Source organism: Hypomesus transpacificus, unplaced genomic scaffold (assembly GCF_021917145.1).
Source record: "Hypomesus transpacificus isolate Combined female unplaced genomic scaffold, fHypTra1 scaffold_42, whole genome shotgun sequence".
Lineage (NCBI taxonomy): Eukaryota > Metazoa > Chordata > Actinopteri > Osmeriformes > Osmeridae > Hypomesus > Hypomesus transpacificus.
In genome coordinates this window covers 711756-735167 of record NW_025813938.1, presented here as the reverse complement: position 1 = coordinate 735167, position 23412 = coordinate 711756, and the positions used below count along the sequence as shown (strand labels likewise).

Here is a 23412-nt window from a genome sequence, read left to right as displayed (position 1 = left end):
CCTAAATTAATGCACTGACTAATAAAGTAAATTGTTAAAACTCAAACTTTAGATTTGACTGGGACACAGCAGATTTATACTGGGGCACGTGCCCCAGTAAAAAGGGTCTAACGACGCCCCTGGTCTGAACTGGGCTTTTTTATGTTGAGCTGTTTGTTAAACTATTTCCAATCTGCGGATTGCTGAACCCAGTTAGTCACACTGTTTCTGAAGAGATGGACAAAATTCTTAATCACCGTGAATTCGAAATAATGTGTCACAGAAACTGAACACTTCTATTCAGAGACCGAACTCAACTTACACAGGTCACCGTTTTTCAAGCCAACAGTCCAACATTGGTTACAGGAAAACGGTTGTGTCAAAGATGGGCTCAATTTCAAGGTCAGGGAAAAGGAACTAAACACGCGTTTGTGACTGTTTACTATCATAATTGTTAGCCTTTTTTACCGCAGCATTTCGTCTAACGTCTCAAATTCAATAACAATAAACCGGGCGATTGTGGCCAAACCCCGGCAGGACTGCAGAACTTCATAAGGACCTGACACGCGGTGATGGCTACCATGTGTGGGCGCATTGCGGGGCTAGGTAGACGAGTGATTTTACCCTCACAAATCAAAAATCCTCTCTACTTTGAAAACTTGTGCTGGCGGTTAAATTGAATACAGAAACAGCATTTGCTCCAACAATGTTGGGTAGGAGATAATCAATATAATGAAGGGTGTACATTGCATGATTTCGGGATAATTGGACCGTAGAATTCAGCTCAGAATGGAACTCATTTGCAGGTGTAGCTAGATCCTAATCAAAACTCAGTTGCGGGAACGGTAGGTGAGTCAGGAATCATGGTGTTGTTCCGCCACCTAGCGGTGAATCCACTTTCTCTAATGTTCCTGGTGGAAATACACACCACATTTAGAGGGGTGTCTGGTATTAAATGTTTGGCAAAGAAATTACTTCCCATAGCAGTCACCACAATGTTATATCTACTTTTGAATCAAAAGCATAAAACCAACAATTTATGTGAGACTACAAAAATATCACCCATGCAAGAATGCGCACACGTCAAATAAAACAAAAAATAATGAACTGTGAAATGTTATTCAGGCACTTCCAAGATCTTAGTTTATTTTATGGTCAAATAAAAGTATACAGATTAGAGGTCCCTTTATTATGAAATCTACAGATTCAGCCCATGTTCTAAGTCCGCACCTCGTTATAGAGCTGCAGTCTGACGCGCTAACTTGCATCACTGCCCAGAAACACCGATGATCCGACGCAGTCTTCGCTACATACGTTACATGAAGGTAGCTAGCTTCTAAGCAATGCCATTACCAAGATACATGGATTTGAAAACAAAAAGCAAAAAGAATGTAGTAACAAAAAGTTATTGCATTTTAAATGAATACAAATAAGCATCTGAGAAAAGAAACCCAAAAAATAACATTTCAAAATCATGCAACGTAAAAATAAGAGCAAGATATGGTGATTGGTCAAAAGGCTTTCTTGTCATTTACACACACAAATTCCAGGAGACGTGGGGGGGGGGGGGGGGGGGGGGGGGGGGGGGGGGGGATAACGGAGACTTGGAAAACCCCAGTTTACACCAGTAGACTAACCCCCAAATGTCCAGATCAACACCCGCTCCAGAGAAAATATATAAATGCAGACATGTTTCGCTCAAGAGTCCAAGCTAACCAAAGCAGTCAGAGAAGGGTTGTGCGAGTCTTCATATAGAAAGAACTGGAATGTGAAGCCCCATCCTTTGATTGTTTTATTCAGACCTTGGTATGCACACAAACTACCACATTCGCTGGATTTTATTGAATTATTTTAAAATGTCTTGATTATTTTAAAGTTAAAAAAATAAACCGATTATAGATTTTTGAAAGCATTATGAGAAAGCAAAGCGCAAGACACAATCCTTGCACACAGTGAAAAATCACATTTATAAATGGAAAACTGGGCAGATGGTGCCTTTATATTACCAAATTATATTACCAAGGGGCACATGGAGATGTCCAAACTGCAGAGGGGTTAAAGATCACTCTAATATAGATTTTTCCTTTAAACAGTTGAATCCCTGCTAGAAATACCCTCTCTAAACCCACATGTATATTGTTTTTCTTTAGACCAAGCCAGGGCTGCACCCTCAGCGTAGAGGGCCTGACCGTGGAAGGTTCCTCTGTCTGGACAGGGAGGAACACACCTGTCAGAAGGTTCCTCTGTCTGGACAGGGAGGAACACACCTGTCAGAAGGTTCCTCTGTCTGGACAGGGAGGAACACACCTGTCAGAAGGTTCCTCTGTCTGGACAGGGAGGAACACACCTGTCAGAAGGTTCCTCTGTCTGGACAGGGAGGAACACACCTGTGACCCCGGTCCGACGAGCAGCTTTTAGAAACAAAGGTGAAAACGACAAAGACTTCCGATCGTGTCATGTCTGACAGAGTAAATCAACTTCAAGACTTGTCAGGAATATTTTCCATTCATATACTGCAGCTATGTTTGTACATGAAATGTGCATGTACACAGAAGAACAGAATTGTTGGATTAATATACTTTAGGATTTATATATATATATATATAAATGTGTGTTCAGGGAACAGAGAACATGAATGGAGGCCTCCGATTCAGCCAGTCTGCTGTCCGTAACATTACCCAGTACTCAAACTCAGAGTTCAGAGTTTTATTTTCGTTTTTCTTCGGTTCATTTTCTTTTGAAAAAGTGAGCGATTAAATGACACATCTGGCAGAAAGGGGGAGGAGCATGAAGGAGAAGGGTGGGAGGATAGTTATCTACAGGTCAAGAAAGAAGAGGAACCAAAAAGGAGGGGAGGGTGAGAAGGGTGGGGCGGTCTGGTCCTGAAGCCCAGGCAGGAGGCGAGTCAGTCTGGTTCCTACCTAGCAGGCCAGCACTCTCTCTGCCCCCACCCCAAAAATCTCAATTTCCTGTCACCCACCCCCTCGTCCCCATCACAAACCCAAGACGTTGTTGCCAGGAAACCGCCGGCCTCATTTGGTGAAGGCAGCCACCACAGCCCAGAGCAGCTCGTTGGCGTTGGCCTTGGCACCCTCCCCCTCCGGCTCCAGGTCCAGCAGCTGCCTCACCCTCTTCATAGCCAGGTCGTACTGCTCGTCCAGCAGGGGGGCGAAGGCGTTCTCCAGCACGTCCGACGAGTGAGCCAGGAAGATGAGGGAGAGGAGGCGCTTGTCCATGCGCTGGGGGTCGTTCACCCATCTCTCCAGCACGGACTCCTGGACCTTCTTGATGAGCCGCTGCTTGATGTTGTTGTTGGTGAGCGGGTGGGTGGTCATGTCGAACAGAAGGAAGTTCTGCTTCTCCGTGGTGAGGACACCCTTCTCCACCAGGTTCTTGGCCAGACGCTCGCGGACGTTCCTCAGCTGGTAGTGCAGCTTCAGAGGGTTCCATGTCTCACCTGCAGGAACCACAGCACACAGAGGAGAGTGAATATCGTGGAAATAAATGTTTTATTTATTTACCACACACCTCACTACACAGGTGTGTGAGGTGTCCAGGTGGGTGAGGTGGGTGTCTCACCGCTGAGCAGCTCTATCCAGCTCTGCACAGTCTCAGGAGGTTGGGTCTCCTTGATATGTTTCAGGGCTTCGTCCAGCAGCACATCCCCCGTCGGGGCGTCTGACTTGCAGATCACCTGGAGACAAAACCACCAATCAGAACACACCACGCTGGGCGGCCCCGAGATCACCAGGACAGAGCCAGTACCATGTACACTGAGGTCATACCGCTACAACAGGTTTCTGATGAAATAACTAATACTGGAAAAAAACACTATGGTTTATTCTGATGACTTTCTCAGTGTAATCTGGTGTGTACCTTTTAAACAGAACAAACAATGCTCTTGAAAAGTTTGATTTAAGCAATGGATTTACTATGTGCAACAGCTCCCTCTAATGGCAAAGGCTTCATAACCAAGTCATGAGAAAGTGTGACTGCATGGTGACCTAACCCTGCCCTGCCCAGCTCAGTCTGGCCTGGCCATGTTAGTCATGTGTGGGAGTGTTAAAACACACTCCTGCTGTGACTTTGCTCAGCCTCATTGTCAAAGCTAACCCTGGCAGCAGCATACACCTAAAGGATACATGTTCCTGTGGGAAGCAGAGCTCTTGACAGGGTTATGACGCAGTTCGATCTTAACACAGATGCACACATTTACACACTGTGATGAGCCCAAAGTACACACTGACAATCAAACTGTCCAGTTCAACACAGACACTAACAGCCGTAAAAACACACACAGTGGTACACACAGTGGTACACAGCCACGTTCCCGCTCACCTTCCTGGCCAGCAGGCTCTTCCGTCGCATGCCGCATGCTTCCAGCTGCAGCCGTCCCCGCAGGGCCAGCTCTATGAGCATGCAGCCACGCAGCCCCGATGAGATGCAGTCGTTCCAGAAGGAGGTGTAGCCCTGGGGGAGAGAGGAGGCACGTTAGAAACCCCCCGCGGAACACACACCATGCAGCGTCATTCTGGGGATCTGTTTTGATATTTGTGTTTTTCCCTTCGTTGAGGAGTTTGGTTGGTTTGGGTGCAGTTCTGTGGGCGTGTGTGAAGCCCTCTGTGACACTGCTTGTGAAAGGGAGACATGAACATACCTCTGATTTGATAGATATTCAATCATTTAGCAGACACTTTTATCCAGAGCGACTTACAATAAGCACAGGGACATACCCCCCGAGACACAATGTATTTTGGCACGGCCGCAAATCGAACCGGCAACTTTCTGATTAATATCCCGACTCCCTAACCGCTCAGCCATCTGACCCCCTATGACAAAGCAGGGGGAGTTCCCAGGCACAATCATTTTAATAAATGACCTACAAAACAAACTAGGAGGATTTCTGAAAAGAAAATCACCATTTAGTGTGGTGAGAGATAGCTGGAGAGCTTCTCTACCAGAGGCAGTGTTGACAAGACTAGGGACATGTCCAGCTACTCTTTCCCAACAAACAACTGGTGGATCCTACAGCAGACATTGTGTTGGTGATTACACCAACTGGAATTTAGTTACAGATATGTTTTGCAGTAGCCTGTAGGGTTGAGGTATCGATGCAGCCATGATTCCCAGCTCGACAGGAGCAGAGCTAAAGATCAGGCCCTTTAGGTTTGACTGCTAGGGAGACGCCTGTCACTGTCAACGATTCTCCCAACAAGCCCTGCTCTGAGTAGAGTCATGTCATGTAGATATCCCCTCTGAGGAATACTGGCTACCAACAAGGTCTATCTAGGTACAGGTCTATCTACAAACCCCATGGACACACAGACATGCCTGTAACCATGGTAAATGTACTTCGAAGTAGGCAGGGCCAAATCAGGGTAGCCAGTAGAATAAGATCTCAGAAAGATACACATGCCTCCCATTAGGAGAAGTTGAGCTTCTATCATTTCTAGTTCCAATATCTTTATCCAGCAGGCAGGGCTAGGCCTAAACTTGTTTGTTTTTTCCGGGAGACGGAACAGGCAGCAATAACAGCATCTACACACTCTCAGGTGTGTTAACAGCTCAGTCAGAGCGGCCCCGCCCTCCCTCTGACCACCAGAGAGCTAACACTTCCATGGAAGCCATTCCCACGCCAGGCTGTGTGAGCATACATGACTGTGTGCAGTGAGGCCACGAGCGTGTGTGGAGACTAACCACTGTGAAGAGATCTGATGATGGGAGGGGTTACCGTAAAGGTAGCCTCCATTTTCCTGAGAACCAGACATACATCCGTTCAACACGTCTAAAGCTGAGGGCCTCCCCCGTAGTTCACTGCAGCGACCTGGGTTCGAATCCCGCCTGGGTCCTGGGCTGAATTCCCTCCCTCCCATGAACGAGGTGGGGTGTCCGTCGAGGCTAGTTAGCGAGCAGGAAGAGCCGCACTGAAGCTAACTGGGGGATTGAGCTGTGGAGGGATAACTTGGTGAGCTTGCAGGGTCGATATACCACGCATGCACCTCTGATTCCAAATGAAACGATGCGTGTAGAAGTGAAGGGTTCTGATGCTTTCTAAACCAACAACAGTGGCTTTAATAGACCCCAGACTTGACATTAGTGATGTGTCGTTCGTGAACGATTCGTTCATTTTGAACGAATCCTTATAAGGACTCGGGAGTAACGAGTCCTCTCAACGAGTGATTCGTTCCTTTCCCGACTCTGTCTTTCTACGAGTCTTTGGATCATTTTTCACGTGACCTGCATAGGCTCTGTAGCTAGAGGAAACGAATGATTAGTTCCTTCCCCGACTCGGTCTTTCTACGAGTCTTTGGATCCTTTTTTCACGTGACCCGCATTGTATTTTTTAGTAGAGGAAACAGTTTCCTTATTCCCTTTCGCGTGGCCGCTGTTTTAGTAAGACGTGAATGAATGATATTCGCTCAAGTCATCATACTGACTGGTTTTGTTATTTTCACTTTACATTTACACTTACAGTTTAGTGCAGTGTAATTGTTTGACGTGATAATTAAATGCTAGTGTGATAATACATGACCAAATCATACAAACTCATGATACATTATTTTAATGCAGGAATTTATTTTGAAATAGTATTTGCTGGTGCACATGTCATGCACTAACCTACAGTGGACGTATAGGTGCTATATGTCCTTTGCAGTGGACGTATAGCCCCCAACCCCCCCCCCCCCCCCCCCCCCCCCCCCCCCCCCCAGCCCCCCCCCCCCCCCCCCCCCCCCTGAAATGAACAAATGACTCGAAAAAAGATTCGTTCATTTTACTGAACGAGATTCAAAGAACCGAATCAGTAAAAAGAACCGAACTTCCCATCACTACTTGACATTGCAAAGTGTGACCTACAGAGTGATGGAATAGACTTAGCATCATTCTAGTTGGCACATCTTTACAGCAGTGTTACTTTCTGGACATTAAGTCACTTTACTCTCTAGTCCTGGTTGTGATATGAGACCTGCTCTAAGTTTCTGAGTGCGACAGACAGTATGGAGTCAGCAGTAGAGATGAAATACCATGAAAATCTGCACACCGTGTCTTTATGTACGATATGAAATATGCTGCTGAAGCATAATTCTACTTGCTGAATACTGTAAGTCTTGGAGCCTGGGGAATGAGGACTCAAATATTCATGACATTTCTCACTCAGGGCCACCTCTGGACCTCGTCCTCAGTTCAGACAGATCCCAAGACCAGCCCCACGCTGACTGAATCAACATCCTTACCGGTCTGAACTGTCACCAGATCGCACACAGCTCCACATTTGCACGCTCTCTTTAGCAGTCAAATAAAGAGCATGACGTAGAGTCGAAAGATGAAACGCAGCTTCAAGAACAACTGGTTTCACCAAGCTATAGGTATTGTGTCTATTGGAATACCATGTGATACGTGTACGGGGGCGTGAGTTCACAGAAGCAGGATTGCTAACGACAGAACCATCTACACCAGGTGTGTCGAATCCTGGTCTTCAGGGGCCGCTGTCCTGTATGTTTTAGATGTTTCCCTGCTCCAACACACCTGATTCAAATGAATGGTCGTTATCAGGCACCCCTGATCTACACGGATCACCCTACCATGAACACCTAAGCATTTAGCATCTTCAGCTTGCATTCCTCTGGACGTACTTCCAAACCACAACAACACGTTTAAGCTATTGTTATCAGTAATTGACAGCACATTCCTCAAATCCAATTTTTGTCCCTTATCTGAGGAAGAGGTTCACAAATTAGATAACTACAACATGAGCTGTTGTTATGACTATCTTTTTTGAAAACTCGGGCCTGTTCATTGCCTACAGAAACCCTATACGAGATTAAAGCAGGGTTTAAAACAACCTTTGTACCATCTATGTGAGTCTAACCTTTCAAGTTGGTGAATTTGAGAACATTGTGCTGATTGTCAATACAGAATAACAAGGGGAGGGGAGGTAACAGTAGTGTGGTACTTTTAAAGCGTTTATGGGGAAAGGAATCTTATCTCCTTCATAAATATAAATGCCACACCTTTATCCAACAACGGTTTAAGAATTATACAATTTCAGATTTGACTTGCTTGTATTCTGAGATCTCGCTATATGACTTACCAAATGTACCTAGAACAACAAATCGTTAATTTTTACCGATATGTAAAGTCGAGGCTGCTGTGGTGAACATACATTTTCAACATAGCTATGAAAGAATGTCGATCTTCACGTCAGCTAGCTATGCTAGCCTATCCAAATAAATGTTATTCCCGAGTGACATGTGTTAGCTACCTAACTAACTTGATTAAGTTAGGTCCCAACCCAGCTAACTAGCCTGGGAGATCGTTTTGTACACATCACAATAGTTACGTAGCTTACCAAGCTAGGCTAGCATGCACAATTTCAAAACTAGGAACGTGTAGGCTAAACTAGACAGGTCAAACTTCCTATTGAACTAGACATCCAGTTGTAGTTAACTTTCTAGCTAGCATGATGGGCTAGCTACGTCCCACAACATCTGATTTGATGGCCATCTAAAAGACAAACTAGACTAGCTCAGTAGAATAGCTACAAGCAATAGCCATGGTAGTAGACGACGAGAACGTAAATGTTGACAAAAATATAGTGTTAGCTAGCTATCGGTTGCTCTCGTGCTAGCTTGCAATCGAGCCAGCGTTAATATTATCAAGATGTAAGAAATGACATTTAGCGTTTATACCTCGCGGTCTTTCAGTCCCAGGAGCAGTACTTCTTCCATGAGAGTGAGTCGAGTTTCTTTTGAGTCTCCCTTCTCTTCTTCGTCCTGTTCGTCACCGCGCCGTGGCTCGAAATCCTCATCCCCAGATCCTCTGTCCTTGTCGGTGGCAGCGCTACGAGAGGCCTCGGTCCGCCTCTGCACTAGGCCGGAGCTCCGCTGTGTCAAGGAAGTCATGTCTACCAATACCAAGTCCAAACAACAACGAAAGACGATACCCCTCGGACTCTCTATGGCCGAGATCCTACACTTCTTCAGTTATGTCGACACATAGAAGTGCGGTCGAGTGTTTCGTCTATGCTGACAACAACACAGCCACCAATGCCGTTACATTAAAAGCCACGGCGAAGCACTTGTGTTCTCCAGCTACCTGCCTCCTACTTGTCTCGTTCACTCTAGCTAGCGAGTCCAGTTTGTCCAATATGGCGGCCAGTGATGACGATAGCGGTGGATGTGGCACTGTTGGAGGCTCAGGTAATCAAGAGAGGATGGGTGTGAGCAGTTTAACTACTGAGAACAGGTGACAATAGATGGTGAAAGTTTGTGGTAGTCTTAAAACTGATCGTCGGAAACAGCTCTGGAATTTCAATATTCGATCAAATAATTGATTATCTGCTGGATTATATTTAGGCCTATAGTAGGTGAAATTTGTCAAAAAAGTAGAGTCGTTATCTGAAAAGCAACCAAACTGGCCTGACACGACAACTGCATTCCTCCTTGTACATTACCAACATTTGAAAAAATTGTCGGTGTGAGGTTATTGTGGCATCTTGCATCGTTCAGGATTGTATTCTGCTAATCTAAGACTCACATAAATCTTGGTCTAATCCAGATCAGATTATCTTCTTTGACATCCCATTCATTGCAATTCAACAGCAGTTGTCATCGTGCGATAGACAAACTTTGTTCATGAACGTTAACGTCAAAAATCTTCATCTCAAATTGCACCACAAAACACGTTTACATTTTTACATTCCGCAGTTCAGCAAAAATTAGTGGTTAAGTGATTGATAAGAGATAAGAGGCAAGTAAAAGGTCAAATCTAGCCATGGAAACTAAGAGTGACCGTAGTTGCTGTATAACTAATAAAAATAATTTAAATACTGACGTTCTGATGTGAAACGCAAAACTCTTTAATCATAGAATTAGCGTCTGCAATCCAAGGGAGCAATCATTAGCATTGTAGTCATGCCTATCTGGTAATTTGGATCCATTTGCAGTATTAGTGCAAAAAAGTGCAATTTAAATGTGAATTTCAGTATATGACATCAGTAGTGCAGGAAGTTATATAGAGACATATAAAAGATACACTTTCTGTGAAATAACAGAAACAATGTTGTCCTTCCTTTTCTGGATTTCAGTGCTAGCTGAAGCTAAAGGCAAATGCATCAAGGACAGGTTAAAGAATACAACAGTTTTGGTCCGAGAAAGTCTACATATTGAAATGTCAATATCTGTAGTATATACAAGAACATGGTAAATGTGTCAACATTGATCAGTGAAGACAGTATTTCCATTAGTCTCACCTGCTTGAAAAAAGAAAAAAAGACAAACTGACTTATACTTCAATGTTTGTTTCAATAAATTTGATAAATATACATTTACAACAAAAAAGGTAAATACCTATATATGTGAAAAACTTGATAATATGGTGACATTTATCGTATACATGAGACGAGGATGATTCTGTAAAGGTACTCAGTCTGCAAGGTAATCATGAATTAGAAATCTGTAACAGGTACTACACCTAATGGCTTCACCTTTAAACATTCTTAACAATGTTTCCTGTTTGTTAATAGGATCTAATCCCCCCCCCCCATGATGGACACACACTGACACCCTCACATAAACTAGTTCCACAGCTTCAAAACATCTTGACAGGGATAATGCACCTTAGTGACGATTAACAAGTATAGATGTACTCTGACCAACGCCTAGCTTATTCAATAACTCGCTTCATGGAACAGGCCCCAGGTCCTAAAACGACTCTATTTATAAAACTCTGTGGAATCATTCTTCTTGTAAAAGGCAGTTATTTTTGCAGCCAGCAGATGGCTCTTACCAACTGCCAACATCAAATAAACATTTTAAATCTGAGTACACTTGTACACAATCATTCTCAATCCATTATCAAGAGGCTGTTCAATATTGATCTTTTTACCCTTACCACCACATTTAATGAAATCAATGACTTTAGGCACTAAGCTGTATTGCTCTTCAGTAAATCAATTTCAACAACTTAAAAGAAAAAAAATCTTAGAAGAACGTTTTTTTTATACCATAAAAACACAGTTTTCAATCGGATACCATCCAAGTAACATATCAGAACAGTACTCTGACCTCAACAACATTTGACTTCTTTGGAAGTCTCTGGAAAGAAGACTGACAATGTCCTGAAACAATCAAGGCCACATAAACATCGTTGTAGGCAAAATACATATTACAGAATGTCAAAGAAGTCATTTTTTTTAGGTGAAAAAAGTCCCTTTCTAGTGCAGTCCAGAACCACATTGGTCTCATTTGCTCCAACATACTTTTTGGCTTGTTGCTTCTGGTTCCCTGGCTCAAAGAATAAAGCAGCACATCTCAGCAGTAATGGTTGTAACACCTTGCATGTTGTTTCTAGGCTTTCTTATTAAAAGTGGGCATTATCGAAGTTTTCACATCTGTCCACAGTACTCCATCCAAAAACATGGGAAAGATCTTTGTGTGTGTGTGTACCCTACTTAGGCAAAATTGTAATTTTAAGTAACTTTCAAGTGCTACATGAAACTTCTTGTTCTGGATAACCCTGCCAACTTTGGATTGCATCGCTGCATTTTGAGCACTCTGGCTCATACCCAAATGCCTCAGAGGGCCTTCACATGTCATGTGTGTGACATCTTCATACAGTAGGGGAAAAACACCTTTCTGACCTTTGTATTCCTGAGGCAGAACCCCCACCTGATCAAAGTGGTGTTGGACTGCCACAATATCCAAAAGGTGAAAAAAAACCAACAACACAATTTATCAAGTTACAAAATCAACCCTACCCCCACTGCATAGCCCTGCCCCCCAGGAGGGCGTGGCTTTGCCCCCCAGGAGGGTGTGGCTCTGGCCCTCAGACCAGAGTTTCGGGCTCGTCGTCCTGCTCGGCCAGGGGCCCAGACACCAGCAGCCCCTGCAGCAGGCTGCTGGGGATGGCTGGCTTGAAGGACCAGTTCCTGTGCGTCACAAAGGGGTAGGACGACGACAGCTGCACAACATTCTTGGCAGCCATCGAGCCAGCCTCGCCCAGCACCCTGCCCCTCGCCGCGCCGTGGTCGGAGGCGGTGCCGTTGTTGCGGTGGTCGGAGGTGATGCTGTTGTTGCGGTGGTCGGAGGCGGTGCTGTTGTTGCGGTGGTCGGAGGCGGTACTGCAGGAGCGATGTTGGAGTTCCCTCTGCAGGTCCTGCACCTCGCTAAGCAGATCAGCGACCTTACTCAGCACGGTGACCGGGCCGCCCCCGAAGATCTGGACCTCGTGGATCCAGCGGAGGTAGCGCTGCATCCAGACCCCCACGGAGGGCCCTGTCAGGCAGGGCAGCAGCAGGCCGTGGGGGTCCAGGGGCCTCCGTAGCCAGCAGGCGTAGAACTCCCTGAGGGAGGAGGGAGGCTGGGGGGAGTCGGGGGACAGCATCCAGCGGCTGACCCGCCGCACGCGCAGGATCTTCTTCAGGCTGTCCGTCTCGTCCTTGAAGAAGCCCTTCTTGGGAGGGGTTTTGAAGGCACAGCCGGGCAGGGACAGCTGCCTCTGGTGCTGCGGGGCACAGACGGCAGCAGGGGGGATTTATTTCATTTGGGTGTTTTTTTCAAATCACACCTTGAGACAAGTAAGTATGTAGTCGGGTCTTTCGAGTGTGCATTTGTACTAATTTAGTATTTGACCACAACATCCAATATAACACAAGCACATCCTACTACAATTTGAAGAAAAAGTGACAAATGTCCGATAAATGAATACACATTTACCTTAGGCCTGTGTGTCTTTCTGGTGGCCCGGTCCTGTTTGGACTTGTCGGTGTACAGAGGGTTAATGAAGAGATCTTGGGCCTTGCAGTCAAACTGCACCGACCAGTCCCACACTGGAGGACAGTTCAAAGGGCCTCTTTGTGCTTGAGGCAACTCTGCCTGCCAACACTAGCAGAGAGGAGGGCTGGGGTGAGGGAACACTGTAGCACTAGCAGAGAGGAGGGCTGGGGTGGGGGAACACTGTAACACTAGCAGAGAGGAGGGCTGGGGTGGGGGAACACTGTAGCACTAGCAGAGAGGAGGGCTGGGGTGAGGGAACACTGTAGCACTAGCAGAGAGGAGGGCTGGGTGAGACTGGGGTGAGGGAACACTGTAGCACTAGCAGAGAGGAGGGCTGGGGTGGGGGAACACTGTAGCACTAGCGCATGCAGACCACAGTCCACCTCCCAGCTGTGCCCAGCGTGGGTACACTGCAGTCTGTGTTACGTAAAGGACAGTGTGCTACAGAGGGAAGGACGGAGGCAGGCAGGCAGGGAGGGAGGCAGAGAGGGAGGCAGGACAGAGGAGGATTGTTCAAGCCAAGCGTCAGGGCTCAGAGCTAGCCAGGCATGCGGGCTTTAAGGAAGATCTCCTCACACAGACATAGTTCACATGAAACTTGTCTTAGTTGAGTGAGATGCCATTACCAGTGTTTATGTCTACTACAGCTGTGCTTTAGATGTCGAGCGGGACATTTCCCCCTGTCTTCATATGGTAGTTCAGTAGTGCAGCGGTATCATTATATTAGTGACAGCGTCTGTATGTGAGTGTGTGAAAGAGTGTGAGAAAGTTACCCTGAGGAAGGTGGCCCTGTGATGATGGGAGTTGAAGAGGAAGGTGCTGAACAGCGGCACGTGTGTGCTGTCTGACAGCACGGTCAGGTAGGTCTCAGAGAACTGGAAGGCCTGGCTGTACTGGTGCAGCAGCTGCCACACACACTCCAGGAAGAGCAGGAACACTGGAGCCTGGTTCTGGAGGGGGGACAGGAGGGGAGGAGGAGAGAAGGGGAGGAGAGGAGGAGAGAGGAGGGGAGGAGGACAGATGAGGAGGAGGGGAGAGAGAAAAAAAACCCATATATTTTATTTCTCATTCCTTATGTGAGAGAACAGATGACCAGTGGTTAGTGAGCAGGATGATTGCCCCCTCACCTCCTTGTCTTTGAGCTGGAGCAGGTTGCAGCGATCCAGGAACTTGTGTCCACCTGCCACCCACTCCTTCTGCACCAGGCTCTGGAACCCTGTGAGGGTCCTGTAGAAAGGATCCAGCATCAGCTGCACCAGGCTGGACACGATGCAGCACAGGTCCGTCCCCCCCTCCTCTGGAGACAGCACACACACACACCCCGTTAATACAAGAGCGCAGCTTTCATTATACATGGGTGGGACACAACAGCACATCTATCCCCCCTCACATCAACTTTATAAGGAGGAAATTATATGTCTTTTCAAATTGGAAGTCGATTTAGACAAAAGCATCAAGCCTAAATGTAATGTAAACATAAAAATATATTTACATTTATTAAATAAAGCTGTCTCACCCACGTTGGAAAACAAACGTACACCTCAGATGTACTACAATTATTTATTATTTGATAACTTACCCATTATAAGAACATTAGAATTTTCCTTTTCCAGGCACTCAACCACTTCAACAGACTTCTGCAGACATTGCCTGCAAGTTATTGAATGGTATTAGAAATAACCACAGGAGAAAAAAATAATATATAAAATGTATTTCTTAAACAAAACATTTGTAAAGAAAACTAACCTGATGATGTCCAACCAGCCACAGCTCTCCAGAGAGGAGAACCATTTCACATCCGACACCCAAAACTCTGTTGTATTGTCTAAAGAGAGGACGACCAAACAATAAAGTAACACTATCTATGGAAGGGTTCATTTGCCTGCAAACATGTAAAGCATCTTTCAGGAAGTGAAAATGTTTCACGTGCCTGGATTCCAGCCTTGGCTTCACCCCTCTCTTTATCTCTCACTCTCCCCCCCAGTGTTTCCCACAGAATCTGATTACATTTGTGGTGGTAGTTTTTGGGGCTCAGTCCAAACCTTTGTCCTAGTCTAGGTTAGATATGAGTGTCGATAGGGACGTAATGTGAGCTCAGCTTCACTTTTTTCAAGGTTTTTTTTAGGTCACAATTCATTTACAAACCGTAGAATAGCATAAAAAATGCATCAAAGAGCACCAGTCCTAAAACATGGTCCACTGACCGATGAGGAAGAAGTGCTTGAACTTGTTGTATGACTGCTGGACGTCCTGCAGGGAGGGCAGCGTGTCAGACAGGTCTTCAGTCTTCACAGAGTACAGGTAGTTCGCCGCCACGGCTGTCAACATCCTGACACACACACACACACACAGTCAGACAACAGGAAGGGCTTCTGGAAACACTTATTATGATTTGGTTTCGCTACATTTATAAACCCGTTTTCTACTGCTGCTACGCCACATTATAGATGTCAGATATTTCCCATTGAAATGAAAAGGATTTTGAGATGTGTCCCTAACCTGTCCATGTAGGCCTGGGAGAGGGTGTCCTCGGGCAGCACAGGCAGGGAGGACGTTTTAAACAGAGCACATCCACTGTGGTGAGACCAGCACCACATCTGAGACACACCACACCACACAGAACACACGTCAGGGTTCAACATGGAGAAAGGTTACAGACCCCGCTATTTACAAGCCCAGTAAAAACTCATCCAATCAGCTTCAAGAAGGAGAATAGCAGCCAGACACGTCCTCAGACAGGACAGTGAGGGGACACGTCCTCAGACAGGACAGTGAGGGGACACGTCCTGAGACAGGACAGTGAGGGGACACGTCCTAAGACAGGGCAGGGAGGGGACACGTCCTGAGACAGGACAGTGAGGGGACACGTCTTCAGACAGGACAGTGAGGGGACATGTCCTCAGACAGCGAGGGGACACGTCTTGAGACAGGACAGTGAGGGGACACGTCCTGAGACAGGACAGTGAGGGGACACGTCCTGAGACAGGACAGCGAGGGGACACGTCCTCAGACAGGACAGTGAGGGGAGACGTCCTCAGACAGGACAGTGAGGGGAGACGACCTCAGACAGCGAGGGGACACGTCTTGAGACAGGACAGTGAGGGGACACGTCCTGAGACAGGACAGCGAGGGGACACGTCCTCAGACAGGACAGTGAGGGGAGACGTCCTCAGACAGGACAGTGAGGGGAGACGACCTCAGACAGCGAGGGGACACGTCTTGAGACAGGACAGTGAGGGGACACGTCCTGAGACAGGACAGTGAGGGGAGACGACCTCAGACAGCGAGGGGACACGTCTTGAGACAGGACAGTGAGGGGACACGTCCTGAGACAGGACAGTGAGGGGAGACGACCTCAGACAGGACAGTGAGGGGAGACGTCCTCAGACAGGACAGTGAGGGGAGACGACCTCAGACAGCGAGGGGACACGTCTTGAGACAGGACAGTGAGGGGACACGTCCTGAGACAGGACAGTGAGGGGAGACGACCTCAGACAGCGAGGGGACACGTCTTGAGACAGGACAGTGAGGGGACACGTCCTGAGACAGGACAGCGAGGGGACACGTCCTGAGACAGGACAGCGAGGGGACACGTCCTCAGACAGGACAGTGAGGGGACACGTCCTCAGACAGGACAGTGAGGGGACACGTCCTCAGACAGGACAGTGAGGGGACACGTCCTGAGACAGGACAGCGAGGGGACACGTCCTCAGACAGGACAGTGAGGGGAGACGTCCTCAGACAGGACAGTGAGGGGAGACGACCTCAGACAGTGAGGGGACACGTCCTGAGACAGGACAGTGAGGGGACATGTCCTGAGACAGGACAGTGAGGGGACACGTCCTCAGACAGGACAGTGAGGGGACACGTCCTGAGACAGGACAGTGAGGGGACACGTCCTGAGACAGGACAGTGAGGGGACACGTCCTCAGACAGGACAGTGAGGGGACATGTCCTGAGACAGGACAGTGAGGGGACACGTCCTGAGACAGGACAGTGAGGGGACACGTCCTCAGACAGGACAGTGAGGGGACACGTCCTGAGACAGGACAGTGAGGGGACACGTCCTCAGACAGGACAGTGAGGGGAGACGACCTCAGACAGCGAGGGGACACGTCTTGAGACAGGACAGTGAGGGGACACGTCCTGAGACAGGACAGTGAGGGGACACGTCCTGAGACAGGACAGCGAGGGGACACGTCCTCAGACAGGACAGTGAGGGGAGACGTCCTCAGACAGGACAGTGAGGGGAGACGACCTCAGACAGCGAGGGGACACGTCTTGAGACAGGACAGTGAGGGGACACGTCCTGAGACAGGACAGCGAGGGGACACATCCTCAGACAGGACAGTGAGGGGAGACGTCCTCAGACAGCGAGGGGACACGTCTTGAGACAGGACAGTGAGGGGACACGTCCTCAGACAGGACAGTGAGGGGACACGTCCTCAGACAGGACAGTGAGGGGACACGTCTTGAGACAGGACAGTGAGGGGACACGTCCTGAGACAGGACAGCGAGGGGACACATCCTCAGACAGGACAGTGAGGGGAGACGTCCTCAGACAGCGAGGGGACACGTCTTGAGACAGGACAGTGAGGGGACACGTCCTCAGACAGGACAGTGAGGGGACACGTCCTCAGACAGGACAGTGAGGGGACACGTCCTGAGACAGGACAGTGAGGGGACACGTCCTGAGACAGGACAGTGAGGGGACACGTCCTGAGACAGGACAGCGAGGGGACACGTCCTCAGACAGGACAGTGAGGGGAGACGTCCTCAGACAGGACAGTGAGGGGAGACGACCTCAGACAGCGAGGGGACACGTCCTGAGACAGGACAGTGAGGGGACATGTCCTGAGACAGGACAGTGAGGGGACACGTCCTCAGACAGGACAGTGAGGGGACACGTCCTGAGACAGGACAGTGAGGGGACACGTCCTCAGACAGGACAGTGAGGGGACATGTCCTGAGACAGGACAGTGAGGGGACACGTCCTGAGACAGGACAGTGAGGGGACACGTCCTCAGACAGGACAGTGAGGGGACACGTCCTGAGACAGGACAGTGAGGGGACACGTCCTCAGACAGGACAGTGAGGGGAGACGACCTCAGACAGGACAGTGAGGGGACACGTCCTCAGACAGGACAGTGAGGGGACACGTCCTCAGACAGGACAGTGAGGGGAGACGTCCTGAGACAGGACAGTGAGGGGAGACGTCCTGAGACAGGACAGTGAGGGGAGACGTCCTGAGACAGGACAGTGAGGGGAGACGACCTCAGACAGTGAGGGGACACGTCCTCAGACAGGACAGTGAGGGGACACTTACTGGTAGTCCTTTTCCCTGGAAGGCAGTCAGGTCCTCGTCAGCAACATCTGATGGGACGATGAACACCTGAGGTAACCTGAAGGACAACACAACACACTGGTAACCCTGGTAAACACTGGGCCAGTTTAGCCCAGTAGTTGAACTCCATGTCAACGCTGTGATGGTGAAATATGGTTTACTCTAGCAACTCTGATCATGTCATGTCCAGGTCTGACAGCCAAAGCAACAGACATTTTCTTAGTTATTTCAGCCAATGACAGGATTGCAATTTGAAGTAGTGATTTTATAAAAAAAAACTAAGTAGATATTTACAAAAAATTGATTTTGTTCTAGATAGTTTTTTTCAGTTATTTTTGTCATTGCCCTGATCTTAAGAAAAGAACAAGAAAATATGAACCCTGGCTGACAGTGGTATTGTTGAGTCTTCCAATCACATTCGTGGGTTTGAAATGCTGGCGTGTTCCTGACAGATGTTCTGACATGTACCTACTCTGGACTGAGCTGAAAGCTGGTGTTCTCCGTGACAAGCCGGCAGGTTCCCTTCACTCTCCTCATGTCCTGCGCCCAGTCCTCCATGCTGTCGAACAGCAGCGTCCTCTCCTTCCTCTGCTTCTCTGGAGAAACAAGCGAGCTGCTCTTCAGCTGTGCCCTGTGGACATCTCCACAACCATCCACAATTATCCACATCCATGTACAGGCATCTCAAGCACAGGCTTTACACTGCTATGGTGTTCACTGATTTGTGTAGTATTTTGTTATCCCACACCACCCTGTCACACCCTCTCTACTGTCCATTCCTAACATGCCAGGGGTTCATGGCTGCCTCTTTTGCTGAAGTCAACGTGACCACCAGGCTGAGAAGAGCCTCTAAGGAATGCAGCAGCAGCTCCTCCAGCCCTCCATGATGCCAAGAGACGACCAGGCTGGGGTGAACTCACCACAACACTGGAGGAGAGGGGGCGCCCCGGTAGCTCACTGGAGGAGAGGGGGCGCCCCGGTAGCTCACTGGAGGAGAGGGGGCGCCCCGGTAGCTCACTGGAGGAGAGGGGGCGCCCCGGTAGCTCACTGGAGGAGAGGGGGCGCCCCGGTAGCTCACTGGAGGAGAGGGGGCGCCCCGGTAGCTCACTGGAGGAGTGTGTGTACCGTGTAGGCTGAGGGCTTACCACAGCAGCCTGGGTCTGACATCAGTCTGGGCCCTTTGCTGCATGTCTTAAAGGCTCCATGCCTTTCCTGTCACGCTTCACTTACAACTGTCCAATAAAGCATGAAAAAACTGTCCAATAAAGCATGAAAAATGCAACCCCCCCCCCCCACAGAAAATATATTTCAAAAAAGGAAAAGTGTATCCAAAAGGTCTCTCTCTCTCCAGCTGGGGGTCTGTAGTTGCTCTTTCGGGGATGTGGGCCTGCTTCTGCAGCGCTGGAATGTTTTAACGAGCTTTGTGCTAATTATGTTTTGAATGGAGGCCATGTTTTACTGAGGTCTCCCAGACTTATTGAATTTCCCTCTGTGGTGGTGCTGCTTTTTACTTTAGATTTTATGGACGAGAACAATTAGCCTCGTCGGCAGGGTGGGAAAGTGACAGCTCAGGGCTGATGTTTCATTTGCACTGGAGCGTGGCCGTGTTTTGAGGTCCTGTGTGATGCTACCAAGGGGCTTTCTCAATGCAAGGAGAGCCTTACAGGCTGTCAAAAAAGGTTGACATATAATTTTCTCGAAATGAAGGGCAAATTTTGCATAACCTTGTGATCTTCGTTCAGTGTAATGACTCACCAGGACACGAGGTCTTCTCACAGTAGGAAAAGGCAAAGACACACTTGAGTGACTTGGGCTCCAGACAGTGGTGGATGATGCCTTGGAAGATCTGCCAGGAGACAAGACTCATCACTCACCACACCAAACAGATAAAAAAAAAAAAAAAGAACATTCCTCTGCTTCTGCCAAGCAAAAAGGCAGAGAGTTAAGATATGGAGGTGATCTTGTGCAGTGTGGGGCAGAGAGAGCAGTACCCGTTTGGAGTCCTCCTCTTTACAGAAGGTGAGTGTGAAGTGAAAGACTCGCAGGTCTTTGCAGTGGATGATCATCTTGGAGGGGTACTTGTTCTTCACCAGGCTGCCCGTCATCAGCTTCTTCTTGTCCTCGTAACCTGCCGGGGACGATACGGGCGCCGTGACAACCCTGCTCTTTTTTTTCTTTTCTGTTTGTCATTTTCAAATGAACACAAAAAAATAACAGTTGAATTCAGAGGTGAATAAAAATATGCCAGCTTGTCTGTGACTTCTAATGGTTACATATGGGGTCAAAAGACATGAGGAGCTTTGTCCTAAATTGACTCTCAAAGACTCCTTGGTAAGCACATACATCTCAGCACACAAGTCATCTAGATACAGTAGAATGGATCCACACACACACACACACACACACACACAGAGAGACCATGTGAAGATGACAGACCAGGCCCAGCGCCCTCTTCATGATGGCATGTGTACCGTGTATAAACCCTCTGGTGCTGGAGGAAGAACTGGTTTGAAGTCCTACCTCCGTAGATGCTGTCCACACATGATAGAGGAATATCATTTTCTCCATACAGCTTGTTGTTGAAGTGCTGGGGCTGAACATCGGAAGAAATCGAAAATGATGGGTGAGTCACGCTTCATTAAGACTTGACAAGAAACAACGTAACTATACAAGGGGAAGTTGCGAACTTCCCCCTCAAGTAGATAGGAGTAGACTGACTCAACCGCAGTGTCCCAAAAATAAGAAAACGAAAGCTCACAAGAGAATGTTTAATTTAAGGAAGTACAGTCAGTGGCTACTTTCTGCACTACTGCCAAATACATAAGTGGCCCAGGTTCAAACCCTCCAGTCAGGAGTGGGGACTCAGTTCCTGACATCTGTGAGGGGGGAGGCCAGTGAGGGAGGGCTGTCTCTCTGTCCCCTCCCCAATCTAGGCTCAGGCTACGTCTGGTTAAGATACGAGGCTTCTGAGGTACAGCAAGGCTTAACATTTTGCATCTTTAAATGTTGCATCTTAGTTGGCTTTCTGTGTGTGCGTTGCATATGTGCGTGCTTGTGAACGTGGCTAACTCACCTTCTCCGCCGATGGCTCGTCACTGACGAACGACACTCGGAAGTTGGTGCACAGGAGCGTGCCGAACACGCCCCGCTGAGAGAGGTCATCCTGCGTGAACCTGAGCACAGTGCTGGCACTGCAGAACACCACCTCACCTGTGGGACAAGCCACACCGCACACACATACCTGTCACAGCCAGGTTGTTTTCACATGTGGCTGGGACAGCTTTCTGTTATAATTGTAGTGCAGGGGTGGCCAACCCTGGTCCTCGAGGGCCGCTGTCCTGCATGTTTTAGATGGTTCCCTGCTCCAGCACACCTGAATCTAATGAATGGTCGTTGGACTTTGGCTCTCAAGGACCAGGGATGGCCGCCCCTGATGTAGCGTGTTTGTCAAGCCTCACCTGGTAACAAGACAGGAAGATTCTCTTTTCTGGACGGTTCCTTCTCTGACTTGATCTCCTACATGAAAGCAAGACAGAAGACAGTGTGAGTTGAGCCTGGGCTACTGGTCCACACCCTCAGACAGCAGAGCAGGAGCCTGGGCTACTGGTCCACACCCTCAGACAGCAGAGCAGGAGCCTGGGCTACTGGTCCACACCCTCAGACAGCAGAGCAGGAGCCTGGGCTACTGGTCCACACCCTCAGACAGCAGAGCAGGAGCCTGGGCTACTGGTCCACACCCTCAGACAGCAGAGCAGGAGCCTGGGCTACTGGTCCACACCCTCAGACAGCAGAGCAGGAGCCTGGGCTACTGGTCCACACCCTCAGACAGCAGAGCAGGAGCCTCACCTCAGCTCACAACCACACTTCTGACAGGAACACTAACTTCTCTTCACAAGACTTTGAGATACATCAGCCTATGCTACAAAGTCTCCCCTAATGTTACACAGTATGGGGTCTGATGACACAGCATGGGGTCTGATGACAGTGGGAGTTCAAGATAAGGGTTAGATTGTCTGACATCAGCAGAACCAACTGCAACACCATCGCTTTGTAGAAGTTACGACTCAATATGAGGAAACTTCCCTGAACAACATTACTCAACTTGAGTGTCTTGTTTAGCATATTATGGCCATGAGAAATAGGCAGTTTGGTTTTAAAGCACCCCTCACCTATGCTCTGGAAGACTTTGGACACAAATAAGGTTCTTAAAGAGTGTCTCTTCCACAACACTGAAACTTTTCCTTGGCACAACAGCTACACTATTTGAAGGAAGTCCTCAAATAGCCTTTTAGTAAACTTGAAAGTTGTAGCTGGTTCGGTACACATCAGTACGCAAGGTGAATCTTTGACTCAGAGCTTGTTAATCCACACCTATTCGGCCTGTCACGAGGAGAGGGAAGGAGGTCCACCTTTCAAATGGTCATGTTGGCTACCCTACCTGTAACAGGCAAAAGGACGGTGGCTTTTCTATAATATTGCACAAGCTTTTCATTTCAGCACATTTAAGATAAGATTTTATCTAACCGAGCAGTCAAAGATCAAATCGTTCAGACACAGTAGAGTCACAAAAGCTTGTGGAACAGGACGTGATGTGGAATCCCGTCAAATTAATTTATGTCATATGTAGTTAAGGTGTCACTAAAATAATTGGAAGTAATTCAACTTCAAGCAAATCACTGTAAATTAATCTGACCCCGCGTCTCTTGTCCGTCTCATAATTTGCGCTATCAAGCGTCACTGACTCGAGAGTACAGCACTGTCACAGGACCCCACTTCCAGTTCGAATGAGACAAGGACCCGGAAAAAAAACTGCATTCAAAACGGCCGGTCCACAGAGGAAACTGATGTTTTTTTCCCCAGCTAGAGTAACCGGTACTGCCAGATTTGGACTAGCCGAAACCCCACCCTTACAAATTCATGTTTACGAACTGGCTAGCTGTTAATACACTCAAGATAACGCAGCCGCTGGCTAGTTCAGTTAGCTAGCTAGCATTGCTAGGACCTGTCCCGTTAAGCAGTAAACGTCAACTAGGCAATTGAGGCTTTGTCGTAGTTTCACTAAACTTGCTAATTCATTGCATTTTCATCTACGAGTATTTATGAGCGAAACGGCTTACCTCGGGAGTGACATACGAAACAAATGACGGTTTGGCAGACTTCCCAACCCCGCTCCCCAAACTCAACATATTGTCAACTTTCCCGATAATAAAAGGTGCTGCTCCAAACAGTTGGTCGTTCGAAACACTACTAGACTGAACCTGCTATTTAACTGACCGCGCCCATAAACGGCTCCTATTGGTCGGTTTTGGATGAAGC

At 48.0% G+C, this 23412-nt stretch overlaps 2 protein-coding genes across 4 annotated transcripts; both read right to left on the bottom strand.

Moving 5' to 3' along the window:
• Positions 1–1094: 1094 nt before the first annotated feature.
• golph3a (golgi phosphoprotein 3a) lies at positions 1095–9135 on the bottom strand. Of its 2 annotated transcripts, XR_006955765.1 has the most exons (5): positions 8667–9135; positions 4318–4449; positions 3559–3673; positions 2367–3436; positions 1095–2326 (listed from the first exon to the last, which is right to left on the bottom strand). XR_006955765.1 is itself a non-coding variant. In XM_047016719.1 (4 exons), the coding sequence occupies exons 1-4, from the start codon at positions 8877–8879 to the stop codon at positions 3012–3014; spliced, it is 885 nt and encodes a 294-aa protein (XP_046872675.1). In that variant the 5' UTR covers positions 8880–9135; the 3' UTR covers positions 1095–3011. The 2 variants fall into 2 exon arrangements, 1 of the variants encoding a protein (XP_046872675.1); XM_047016719.1 differs by having other exon boundaries at positions 1095–3436.
• A 682-nt stretch (positions 9136–9817) lies between these two features.
• mtmr12 (myotubularin related protein 12) lies at positions 9818–23343 on the bottom strand. 2 transcript variants are annotated; one of them, XM_047016620.1, is made up of 16 exons: positions 23214–23343; positions 21555–21612; positions 21170–21306; positions 20617–20689; positions 20088–20275; positions 19852–19942; positions 18569–18692; positions 18079–18154; positions 15252–15349; positions 14957–15081; positions 14499–14577; positions 14332–14402; positions 13880–14049; positions 13526–13702; positions 12693–12860; positions 9818–12480 (listed from the first exon to the last, which is right to left on the bottom strand). In XM_047016620.1, the coding sequence occupies exons 1-16, from the start codon at positions 23280–23282 to the stop codon at positions 11803–11805; spliced, it is 2382 nt and encodes a 793-aa protein (XP_046872576.1). In that variant the 5' UTR covers positions 23283–23343; the 3' UTR covers positions 9818–11802. The 2 variants fall into 2 exon arrangements, with proteins under 2 accessions (XP_046872576.1, XP_046872577.1); XM_047016621.1 differs by having other exon boundaries at positions 20088–20224.
• Positions 23344–23412: the final 69 nt, after the last annotated feature.

Coding starts and splice junctions, on each gene's coding strand:
- golph3a (XM_047016719.1), bottom strand. CDS start 8,879: ATGACTTCCTTGACACAGCGGAGCTCCGGCCTAGTGCAGAGGCGGACC. Junction 4,450..8,666: donor TGGGACTGAAAGACCGCGAG/GTATAAACGCTA, acceptor TCTCTCCCCCAG/GGCTACACCTCCTTCTGGAA. Junction 3,437..3,558: donor CTGGATAGAGCTGCTCAGCG/GTGAGACACCCA, acceptor TGGTTCCTGCAG/GTGAGACATGGAACCCTCTG.
- mtmr12 (XM_047016620.1), bottom strand. CDS start 23,282: ATGTTGAGTTTGGGGAGCGGGGTTGGGAAGTCTGCCAAACCGTCATTT. Junction 20,276..20,616: donor TGTGGACAGCATCTACGGAG/GTAGGACTTCAA, acceptor AATGACAAACAG/AAAAGAAAAAAAAGAGCAGG. Junction 19,943..20,087: donor AAGAGGAGGACTCCAAACGG/GTACTGCTCTCT, acceptor GTCTCCTGGCAG/ATCTTCCAAGGCATCATCCA.